The sequence below is a fragment of the Priapulus caudatus genome, unplaced genomic scaffold, assembly GCF_000485595.1.
Source record: "Priapulus caudatus unplaced genomic scaffold, Priapulus_caudatus-5.0.1 Scaffold1285, whole genome shotgun sequence".
Lineage (NCBI taxonomy): Eukaryota > Metazoa > Priapulida > Priapulimorpha > Priapulimorphida > Priapulidae > Priapulus > Priapulus caudatus.
Genome location: NW_014578346.1, coordinates 34,760 through 47,306, shown reverse-complemented (window position 1 = coordinate 47,306; position 12,547 = coordinate 34,760). Strand labels below are relative to the sequence as shown.

The window sequence follows — 12,547 nt, the reverse complement described above, 5'->3', positions numbered from 1 at the left end:
CGCAGATGTCGCGCCACGAGGTGCGTTTGTATTTAATGGTATATATATAGAACATTTAATATTGCGGTTAATATAATACTATTATAGTATGCTTATAGCAGTGTATGTAACGGTCAATTCTATTCTACGGAGAGAGAGAGATAGCAAGCCTCTTACGGCTTTTCCCTCACTAGCTACCTTGGTGCTGAGCGACGATCAAAATATTACATTGGCTTAATGTGCATGTCATTTGCTACTTACAAAATATTGATAGCGAGTAGTACTTGTGCCCGTCCAATCACCCTCCCTCAGGTGTGCCACCAGTAGCATCGAACAAATCAACCGCACCACACATGACTGAGATATAACTAATTAGCGAGCATATGACAAGTAAATTAGTTAGCATCATGATTATCGCTTCGTGTACTTTAGAAGCCGATCGTGCAGTGATGCGCTTCGTAAACGTACAGCCACACAATCTATAAATCCGAAATCTGAAACGAAAGTTTTTTCGTGAGAGGTCGTTCTGCACACAAAGCTTCAGTTCTCCAAAAGTCACTACAAGAAATATTAATGTGTGGCCATCCGTTACTCATACATATTTACTGTACTGCTGTACAGCCACTTGCGCCTCTTAAAAACTTGCCTTTAGGACTGGCTATTTGCAGGATACAATAGTACTAAACTGCTACTTACCATCCGAAATCGAAAAATCAAAACGTGTCCAAGGCTTTCGGAAAACAGATTGTTACTCTTCATTCCGACTACTAGATATAGAAGAGATCCACTCTATTCTATATCTATTTCGAACTCTTGTCGTAGAGGATCAAAAAGATGTACACCATAATGGACCATTATAGCAAGAGGACCATGATCCTCACTTAGAGACGATATCAGGAAATAAGCAAAACAATTACTTTGAGACACGCGTCTGCTGTCAACGCGGATCGGATGCAGTAGCATATATGTCATGTAATATATATTATTCTTTGGCTGTCGGATGTACATTTGTGCATCAACTAAGCTTTGTCACGTTAGTAGGATCTAAGTGTCTGTGTGTATACAATGCCACATGTTAAAATTACCCCGACGTATAATCGACTTAATTGTATGTGTGATGTTTTAATGCACGCATGAGTATTTGCGCGCCGGTTCTCTTTTTTTGTGTTAATCTATAATGCCTTCACCCTGTCGCGCCAAGCTGCCGGGTACCATCCAGAGGAGGTCCGAATCCATCTGCGTTGCCTGACCTATAGTTTCATTCCAACAATTTGAAGCCCAGTGTAAAATCCGATTTCACTTTGGTTCACCTCATCTTACTACTTTATTTTCTCAACGATTAGAGTTGGTTATGAATTTTAAGGCGCGCATACACACTAGCTTCTCATCGCAAATGCCGCAAGTTGAGGATCAACCTTGTTGGGTTTACGTTAATTTTATCTATTAGAGTTTAATGGGACCGTATTTACGACAAAGTATACACATTTGGTTGAGGTCACTAATAAAACGTTCCCGTGATAACTACCACCGTATACTTCGTGGCTTTTATGTACGCTCAACGACATACCGTCTGCCTCACCTATCGTTAGCGCAATGTGTGAAATGCCAACGACAAAGACACAGGGAGGAAAGCCACATGACGGTGTTCTTGCTGAGTAGAATTTTATTTACTTACACCGCTGCATCAATACAGAGGAACTTTACAATCTTCTAACCACGTCGAACCTCCCTTATCTACGCTGCGTCCGACGGGATGGGCGCCCGGGAACATTCCTCTGTAAGCATACAAATACAACACCCCACCCATTAAAGCGATCACGTCACCGTACAATAGTAAAGTTAAAAAAATGTCCACATTTTCAACAAAATTACAGTGATTCTGTTCACGTTTATGGTTTAAATTGGCATTATATTTCCTATTTGCTATTCCTTTCGACTGGTGACCAAACCGCTCGACTCGTACATAGCTCTATAGCAAGATAATCTCGTGATCAAAATTAGCAAATCGCCCCAAGTTTTGATTTTAACAGTCTAAAACAATCTTATCACTTAAAAATCTCCAGCATACATGTTAGTCCTGTATTACTACTTTCCATGTAAAAAATTCAAGCAAAAAGAGCCACCATCAGCAAATATTTGTATGTATGCATAATCACGGTTCATAAGAATCACGAGCACTTTCATTACGCGACGAAAACCTTACATAATGATCATTCGATAAACCCAGCGTCTCTATAGACAGGTGACTTTCGTAAAGTACGTCCCCTAACACAGGTTTGAATGTATAATGGACTTCGCGTATCTTAATCATGATTTAATCTACCACCATAATTTCACGTATTCGAATAATAAAAAAGTCCTTTAGACAAACCCTTGTCATTTTCTCACCTCTAAGATTCCACGTTCTCTCTCTCTCTTCTCGATCGTATCTCTACCCCCATCGGCCTCATGACCGCTAAGTCGCGCTTCTGCAGGTGGTGCAGGTGACTTCGTTGGCGCTTAACAATGAAAGTCAGTAAAGCCGTATACCTGTGTACACTACACAGTACCACAGGTACATGTGCAGGTGCATGTGTAGTCTGTAGACGTGAGATGTTTACGGCAAATATGCTGTATTTTTCGCCATTTGCTTCTACGTGTACACTAGAAATTCTGTTAGATGTAACGGCTAATCTCTAGTAGAAACGGGTAGAAATTAACTTTTGAACAAGGGAGTCCAACAACTCCTGCCCTCGAAAAGAGGGAGTCCGCAGCAAAATGAGGGAGTCTGCAGCAAAATGAGGGAGTTCGCAGTCTGAAGTTCAAAACTAAAGCATAACAACAATAACGCATATGTGCTTATTTTGAAGATTTATGCGATGCACGTCTGCCACATTTTCTTTGGATATTTGCTAAAAAAATACCGTAATTCCGCGAGGCTGGGCTCTGGAACGAACTAGTTAGTATAGCAGAATTTTCAGGGAGTCACACGGACTCCTGCATATGTCAAATCAGGGAGTCCGACAGTAAATCAGGGAGTATTTGACTCCGGACTCTTGTTAATTTCGCACCCTGTAGAGATTTGTTGGACCATTTCTATATCACTGTCAGCTGTGCCATTGGCTATGTTACTATGACAATAGGAATGTATAGTATACTATACGCATACAGACGGCACGTGTATTGACGTTATTTCGCTTGATAACGGATGGTGACAATACAAAGTCCGGCCCAAGGATGTAAGAGCTGTCCACATTCGCACATTTTCACATGTCGCACATTGTGAAAATGAATTGTGGTCAGCGCTTATATTCATGAACCCAAAGATAGTCATATGTATGCATGGAGGATAGTCTACGTTCTAGACTAGTGGTTCTTAACCTTTTTGAGTTATGGACCTTTTTGGGAATCTGGGGAAAGCTACGGAGCCCTCCCAGGAAAATTCACATATAAGCACATAAACACAATGATTTTTATGCGCCTGGTTCATGGACCCCCTGGTCAAAGCCCATCCACGGGGTCCGTGGACCACAGGTTAAGAACCACTGTTCTAGCTAATAATACCAATGCATATCTGATCTTCCCACTACTGCACTACAGTCATGGACCTGAAATCTCTCCCTAGTTCTCCCCTTCTCTTCCTCCTCTTTCTCCTCCTCTTCCTCCTCCTCTGACCTCCTCCTCCTCCTCCTCCTCCTCCTCCTCCTCCTCCTCCTCCACTACGTTCTCCTTCCCATCATTCATCTCTGAGAACACTTTTGTAATGTGAAGAATTTTCAGCGAGTCACACGGACTCCTGCATATGTCAAATCAGGGAGTCCGACAGTAAATCAGGGAGTATTTGACTCCGAACTCCAGTTAATTTCGCACCCTGAGATACATATATATATAGAGAGAGATACCCTTGCAGAATAGTGAGAGGTCGAAACTCATAGGTTTGCCTCAGTTTTGCAAACTATAATTGCAGTACCTCCTGATTCATAGTTGGGAGCGAAGAATAGAGGCATGATGACAAGGTCCTCATGATATGAAGTGCAAGTTGTATTCACAGGCAGGATGTAGAGACTAGGGTCGTTTAAGTGGTTCTGGCTCTTGCAATTTTACGCAACAAATTGTCTAGTGTGTATTATTAATTACATCAGTGATTAATTTGTAATTAGGCTCTTGATTGTGCGTTATACAGTACCCTCGTTTAGCGCTGCACATGCATTTATTTATTTATTTATGTATTTATATAAATTTTGCAGTATCATTTAACTCAATCAAGTCGTGTTACGTAACTCATGACTTCACGGGTTCACTGTTTGATTCTGTGATCTGACACGAGGTTAGATAGCAGTAGAGATCGAAATAATTACTCTTGGATGCTACTCTTGTCACTTGTCATTACTACTTGTAATTGTCTCTTTCTTGGGAGTGTACGGTGTGTGATGTGAGTGCTTTGAAAATATCGAATCTAGGATTGGCGCACGAGATTATGTGGGACCAGGGTCGACCGATCCACTTTCCCCTACAGGTGGCGCTTCTGCAGCTCTCCGCTGCAGGCCGGTAGCGCCACCTCGTGCGTAGAAGGGGAATCGGCGTCGGTAAATATATACGCAGATGTCGGCACGAGGATGGGCGTTTGTATTTAATGGTATATATATAGATACATTTAATATTGCGTGTTAATATAATATATTATATATGCTTATAGAGTGTATGTACGGTCAAGTTCTATTCTCGTGTAGAGAGAGAGAGAGAGAAGGAAGCCTTTACGCTTTTCCCTCACTAGCTACTTTGCGGTTGTCTAGCGACGATCAAAATATTACATTTGTTATGCCTGTGATTTGTACTACAAATTGTAGTAGTAGTACTGTTGTGCGGCAATCGCCTCCCCCCAAGTGGTGCCACCAGTAGCATCGAACAATCAACGCACAAGACTGAGATATCATAATTAGCGAGCATATGATCAGTAAATTAGTTAGCATCATGATCTTCGCGTCGTGTAGCTTTAGCAAGCCGATCGTGCAGATGCGCTTCGTAAACGGTACAGTACACAATCTATTATCCGAAATTCTGAAAATCGAAAGTTTTTTCGTGGAGGTCGTCTGCACACCAAAGCTCGCGTTTGGTGCCAAAGGTTCACTACAGAAATATTAATGTGTTTGGCATTACTCAATGCATATTGTACTGTACTGGTGGTACAGCACTTGGCCTCTTAAAAACTTTGGGTTTTAGTACTGGTTAATTGCAGGATATACGGCATGTACGTAGTATATCTGTACTGTACTACCATTCCGAAATTCGAAAAATTCAGAAACGTGGTCCCAAGGGTTTCGGATAACAGATCGTGTACTGTTCATTCTGACTATAGATATAGAATAGAGATCATCTATTCTGTATCTATGTTCTAACCTTGTCGTAGAGGATCAAAAGATGTACACCATATATGGTCCATATGACGATAACGGGAAGGATAAGGAAACAATGTCACGTTGAGGACACGTGTCGTCTGCTGTCAACGCGATCGGATTGCAGTTAGCTATAGGTGTCATGTAATATATATTATGCTTTGGGCTGTAGGATGTACATTTGTGATAAACGGAAGCTTTGTCACGTTTTTAGAAGGAATCGTAAGTGTTGTGTGTATACAATGCCATATTGTTAAATTTACCCCGGAGTTATAATCGACTTGATTGTATTTGATTGTTGTAATGCACGCGGTGAAAGTTGCAGTGGAGTACAGATTTTGCGCCCCGTGTCGTCTGTGTGTTAATTTAAATTCCTTCACTTTCACTCCAAGGTACCACCAATATCCAATCATTTGTTGTTGACCTATTAGTTTCATTCCAACCAATTGGAAGCCATGTTAAAATCTGTTTCACTTTGGTTCGACCTCATCTTACTAGCTTTATTTTCTCAACGATTAGATTGGTTTATGATTTTAAGGCGCATCACACTAGCTTCTCATCGGAATGCCGCAAGTTGAGGATAAACTTTGTTGGTTTTACGTTAAATTTATCTTTTAGAGTTTAATGGACCGTATTTTACGACAAGTTATACACATTTGGGTTTGTCACTAATAAAAACGTCCCGTGATAACACCACCTGTATACTTCCGTGCTTTTTTATGTTACGCTCAACGACATACGGTCTGCTTCACCTATCGTTAGCGCAATGTGTGAAATGCAACGACAAAGACACGAGGAGAGAAGGCACATTACGGTGTTCTTGCTGAGTAGAATTTTATTTACTTTACACCCGGCTGCATCATACAGAGAACTTTACAATCTTCTACCACGTCGACCTCCCTTTCTACGCGTGCTGTCCGACGGGATGGGGGTGACATCCTCTGTAAGCATACAAATTACAACACCGCATTAAAGCGATGACGTCACCGTAAATAGTAAAAGTTAAAAAAATGTCCACTTTTTCACAAAATGTAAGTGATTCTGTTCACTTTTTATGGTTAAATTGCTGCATTATACTTCCTATTTTGCTATTCCGTTCCGAGGTGACCAAACCGTCGTGACTCGTACATAGCTCATAGCAAGCATTTAATCTCGTGATCAAAATAGCAAATCGCCCAAGTTTTTTGGATTTTTAACTAGTCTAGAAACAATCTTATCAGGTAAAAATTCAAGCATACATTTAGTCCTGTTATTACTTACTTTCCATGTAAAAAATTGCAACAAAAATATGCACCATAGAAAATTTGTGATGTAGTCAATTTAAACACGGTTCATAAGAAATCACGGGGCACTTTTATTAGCGACGAAACCTGTACATAATGATCATTCGAATAAAACTCAACGTCTTCTATAGACAGGTGACTGTTCTGTAAAGGTGTCCGCTAACACAGGTTTGAATGTATTAATGACTTCGGGGGTATCTTAAGTCATGATTTAATCTACCACATAATTTACGTATTTCCGATAATAGAAAAATGGTGGCTTTAGACAAACGGTTGTCAGTTTTTCCTCCACCTCTAGATTTATCCACGATTCTTCTCTCTCTCTCTCGATCTGTATCTCTACCCCCCCCCACCTCTCTCTCGCTTTCTATCTCTCCCCCCCCCCATTCTCCCACGCTCTCTTGTGCTCAACACGCTGGCTCAGCGGTTCAGACATTTTGTGAATCAGCAAGTGTTACTCAGTGATTGGTACAAAAGTCTCATCATTGCCAGAGACTTTACACCCAGCCTGCCCCCCACCCCCACAAATTCCCAACGACCACGTCGGACGGGGGAGGTCAGTGATATTTCTTCCACGGCCGGCCGCGGGGTTCGTTGGCTAGTATACTTCGCGCGAGGCACTCACCGATGCGTCCTATCTTCATGCCGGATCGCGCCAGGGCACGCAGAGCAGACTGAGAACCTGGTCCCGGGGTCTTTGTCCTGTAAACACACGGAGACAACTCAATAAACGCGTCGCACCGCCGAAAAACAACGAACCGTGCAACATTACCCACTCACATACTATCGACACACAACTATACAATGCTACACAATAAACTATACTATACATTTCATCGAGAAGAATGTGAACATGTGAATGCACAAAGCCCAACAGCCCACTATAGCCTCGTCTACACGACGAACCTTAACTCGAGTTAGCGATTATGTAGCGTCTACACGACGAACCTCAACTCGAGTTAAGCTAACTCGAGTTAGCGATTATGTAGCGTCTACACGACAACACCCGATAGCGATTATTACCGATTTATTATGCATGCGTGCGTGCGTATGTAAACGTGCGTGTGTATGTAAACATTGCGTGTGCGTGCGTGCATGCGTGTGCACGTACGTGCGTGCGTCCGTGTGTGCGCGCGTGTGCAGGTACACGTTCGTGCGTACGTGCGTGCTTGCGCAGGTACACGTGTGTGCATGTGTGCGTGCGTGCGTACGTGTGTGTGCAGGTACACGTGCATGCGTGTGCACGTACACGTGCTAGTGTTGCGCCTATCGTGGAGTTATGTACTATTCGCTAACTCGAGTTAAGCGTCTACACGGGGCCTTAACTCGAGTTAGCTTAACCTCGATCGACTGGTGAGGTTAAGCTAACTCGAGTTACCTTAACTCAGGTTAAGGACCCGTGTAGACGCTTAACTCGACTTAAGGTTCGTCGGGTAGACGAGGCTTATGCGAGGGAAATCCACACCAACTGTAGCAACAGGGAGCACCTACTACAACCGCAAAAGGTTTCACTTATCATTTCTGCCTCACACACACGCCTCAACCGAGAGAGTACCCATCACTAACACAAACACATTAACATGGGGGAGGGCCCATCGCTAACGCCGAGGACGGACGAATGCTCACTTGTTTCCGCCGGTGGCGCGCAGCTTGATGTGCAGTGCGGTGACGCCGAGAACCTTGCATCGTTCGGCGACGTCCTGGGCGGCCAACATGGCGGCGTACGGCGACGCCTCGTCACGGTCGGCCTTCACCTTCATGCCACCCGTGATTCGAGAGATCGTCTCCCTGCAACGCGACACACGGGGGGTCAGAGGTCAGGGTTCAATGACAACACACCAGAGATAAGCGTTATTATACGATAAGGCAAGTATTACGCGATGGGGGGAGGGGTTTTCAGAGGTCAAGGTTCAATGACAACACACCAGAGATTTGAAGCTATAAGCGTTAAATTGTACGATAAGGTAGGTGTTATGTGATGGAAAGGGGTGTCAGAGGTCAAGGCTGAATGACAACACACCAGAGATTTGAAGCTATAAGCGTTATTGTACGATAAGGTAGGTGTTATGGGTCAGAGGTCAAATTAAAAAAAATATTTGTTCACAATGTACAACAGCACAAACGAAATGATAACTTTTAATTTGTGCATGAATAGTATTTGATGGGGGATTAGAGGTCGGGGTTCAACGACGGACGACAAACCAGATATTCGAAGCTATAAGCGTTACTGTACGATAAGGTAGGCGTTACGCGACGTGCGAACCATGGCGCACAGAGCTTACAGTCAGATGCAGATATAGCAGTTATCTGAACAGATACACACATAGGAGACACTGGCAGCAAGAACAAGTCCGCACCTGCAGCTACGGCATCTATTGACTATATATATACAACATGGTGCTTAACTCGCCGCCGCACTTCCCACAACTCACCGTTTTCAATCGGTTACAAACTCCGGTGTTCCTGCAGGTGACGCCACGATAGTTGGAAATGCGGAAGACTGCTTAACAAGCTACACCTGCCGTTTTTGACAATCGGTACGCCAGAATGCGCGCAAATCACAGAAATTCCTCAAATATCCATGCGAAACGATCCTTCGAATGTTACCCGGCAAAAAGGCGACAGGGCCAACCGTTGGTGGCTGCGCCGATTGGCTGCAGCAACGTAGTTGCGCAGCCTGTCTGCACATTAAACTTGCTGCAGCCAATCGGCACAGCCGCCAACGGTTGGCCCTGCCGCCTTTTTGCTGGGTAACATTCGAAAGATCGTTTCGCATGGATATTTGAAGAATTTCTGTGATTTGCGCGCATTCTGGCGTACCGATTGTCAAAAACGGCAGGTGTAGCTCGTTAAGCAGTCTTCTGCATTTCCAACTATCATGGCGTCACCTGCAGGAACACCGGAGTTGTAACTGATTGAAAACCGTGAGTTGTGGTCCGTGCGGCGGCGAGTTAGGCACCATGTTGTATATATATAGTCAATAGATGCGTGTGTGCTGTAGCTGCAGGTGCGGACTTGTTCTTGCTGCCAGTGATAGGAGAGATATGAAAATGATATAGAGAGTGATGTAAAGTGTATAGAGTGTTTAATATAGAGAGTATATATAATATAGACAGTAATATAGAGCGTAAAATATAGAATGCATATATGATATAGAGAGTGATGTAAAGTGTATAGAGTGTATAATATAGAGCGTAATATAATATATATGTCTTTATACACCTGATATGGTAGGATACCTGTGATATCGCACCTGTATCATACCTGCGCAGTTCCTCGTCAGCTGGAGCATCTACCTGTCTGTGCGTCAGCTGTCGCATCGACTTACCTGCGTGTCACTGTTAGTCATAGTGTCTACCTATCGGATGTAACATCTACCTGTCTACAGGTGTAATTAGATTAAGAAATACCTACTACTGTTGCTCTAAGAAAGGGAGAGCCAGAATCACAGCCAAAATCAGATTTAAATTCAGTAGAAAAAAAAGTAATATATACACATAAAGGTGAAGTGATAAACAAAGTGCATATAAAACAAAATACCAAGTGAATAGGTGGTAAAATACGTTTTCTTCGCCCACGTTTCCATCAACAGAGTGTATACTATAGTTACTGTGGATTTTCAGGCAGCCAAGTTGCTTTTAACGGAAAAAGGGTACTTCATTAATTCAAAATTTACTTCATTATATATACTAGTATAATGCAAATATTATATTTACTATCATAATATTTGATTTTACTTGCAGAATGACTGGAGACATGCTTTCGCTATCCAACACTAGTTTCACTAGTCAGGTGCAGGTGGCGCTGTCCGAGGCGCTAGAGGTCAACGGTCAAGCGCTGTCCGAAGCCGAACTGTGGTCCCTGCTGTGCCAGTCCGTCGAGGCAGTTCAAGATCTCTTCATCAGAGGTGTGTGTGTGTGCGTGCGTGTGTGCGTGTGTTTGTGTGTGTGCGTGTGTGTGTGTGTGTGTGTGTGTGCGTGCGTGTGTATGTGTGTGTGTGTGCGTGCGTGCGTGCGTGCGTGTGTGCGTGTGCTTGTGCGCGTGTGCGTGCGCATGCGTGTGTAGTGTAATGTAACGTAATGTAATGTAATAAAGTGTAATGTAAATTAATTAATGTGATAAAGTGTACTGTAACGTAACGTAACGTAACATAATGTAATAGGATTCAATGTAAATAAATTTTAATGTCATAAAGTGTAACGTAACGTAACATAATGTAATAGGATTCAATGTACCGTAATGTAACGTAATGTAACGTAACGTGACGAGTTCAGTGTGATAGCCTCCGCCGCCGCCGCCGCCGCCGCCTATTTCCGCGTATTTTAACTCGTATTTGCGCGTTGCAGGCGCGGCGTATGACGACTCGCGTCTCTTCCACCTCGTCACCCCGGACTCCCTGCTTCTCTGCATCACCGGACGCGTCTCCTTCCACGAGACCGTCCTCGACGACCGTGGCAACGGCGGCAGCTTCCCGCCGGAGATGCGGGGCGGCGCGACGATGACGGAGGAGGCTGCGGAGAAGGTGAGCGAGGGATGGAAGGAGCGACAGATTGACGGAGGGGTCGCGGTGACGGTCGGCCTTCACCTTCATGCCACCCGTGATTCGAGAGATCGTCTCCCTGCAACGCGGCACACGGGGGGGTCAGAGGTCAGGGTTCAATGACAACACACCAGAGATAAGCGTTATTGTACGATAAGGTAAGTATTACGCGATGGGGGGGGGGTCAGAGGTCATGGCTCAATGACAACACACCAGAGATTTGAAGCTATAAGCGTTATTGTACGATAAAGTAGGTGTTACGTGATGGGAAAGGGGGTCAGAGGCCATGGCTGAATGACAACATACCAGAGATTTGAAGCTATAAGCGTTATTGTACGATAAGGTAGGTGTTATGCGATATGGGTCAGAGGTCAAATTTAAAAAATGTTTGTTCACGATTAGTATTTTCACAATGTACAACAGCACAAACGAAATGATAACTTTTAATTTGTGCATGATTAGTATTTGATGGGGGATTAGAGGTCGGGGTTCAACGACGGACGACACACTAGAGATTCGAAGCTATAGGCGTTATTGTACGATAAGGTAGGCGTTACGCGACGTGCGAACCATGACACACAGAGCTTACAGTCAGATGCAGATATAGCAGTTTTATGTACAGACACACATATAGGAGACACTGCCAGCAAGAACAAGTCTGCACCTGCAGCTACAGCACACACTCATCTATTGACTATATATATACAGACCTGCCAACCTGTGATTCATGAAAATTGTAAGGCTTTTTTTTCTTGCAGCAGGCGGCCATTTTGTTTGTATGTTATGCGCGCAATGAATGATTGGACTCAGATCACGCGAGAACAACGTGAACGCGTGATCCAATATGGCTGCGCCCACAATCGCCAGATATTTCTCGGCTCACAATGTAAAAAACATTAATTTTCACAAGTCGTAAAAAATCGTAAGTTTTTCAGTTTGATCGTACATTCGTAGAAACATCATGGAATTCGTAAGGAATACGAAAAAATCGTAAGGGTTGGCAGGTCTGTATATACAACATGGTGCCTAACTCGCCGCCGCACGGACCACAACTCACCGTTTTCAATCAGTTACAAATTCCGGTGTTCCTGCAGGTGATGCCACTTTCCAACTATCGTTGGAATTGCGGAAGACTGCTTAACAAGCTACACCCGCCATTTTTGACAATTGGCCCGCCAGAATGCGCTCAAATCATAGAAATTCCTCAAATATCCATGCGAAACGATCCTTCGAATGTTACCCGGCAAAAAGGCAGCAGGGCCAACCGTTGGCGGCTGCGCTGATTGGCTGCAGCAAGTTTAATGTGCAGACAGGCTGCGCAACTATGTTCCTGCAACAACAACAATTTCGCATGGATATTTGAGGAATTTCTG

At 43.7% G+C, this 12,547-nt stretch overlaps 1 protein-coding gene across 1 annotated transcript; it reads right to left on the bottom strand.

Annotated features, from left to right (window-relative positions):
• Positions 1-6,160: 6,160 nt before the first annotated feature.
• Positions 6,161-8,454, bottom strand: LOC106816100 (40S ribosomal protein S14). Its single transcript, XM_014820655.1, has 3 exons — positions 8,261-8,454; positions 7,260-7,336; positions 6,161-6,292 (listed from the first exon to the last, which is right to left on the bottom strand). Exons 1-3 carry the CDS (start codon positions 8,392-8,394, stop codon positions 6,225-6,227), a joined length of 279 nt encoding a protein of 92 aa, XP_014676141.1. The 5' UTR covers positions 8,395-8,454; the 3' UTR covers positions 6,161-6,224.
• Positions 8,455-12,547: the final 4,093 nt, after the last annotated feature.

Excerpts from the sequence above, each read along its gene's own strand:
- LOC106816100 (XM_014820655.1), bottom strand. The coding sequence starts at position 8,394 with ATGAAGGTGAAGGCCGACCGTGACGAGGCGTCGCCGTACGCCGCCATG. Across the intron at positions 7,337-8,260 it reads CGCGCCACCGGCGGAAACAA|GACAAAGACCCCGGGACCAG; the intron begins GTGAGCATTCGT and ends GTGTGTTTACAG. Across the intron at positions 6,293-7,259 it reads CATGAAGATAGGACGCATCG|AGGATGTCACCCCCATCCCG; the intron begins GTGAGTGCCTCG and ends GTATGCTTACAG.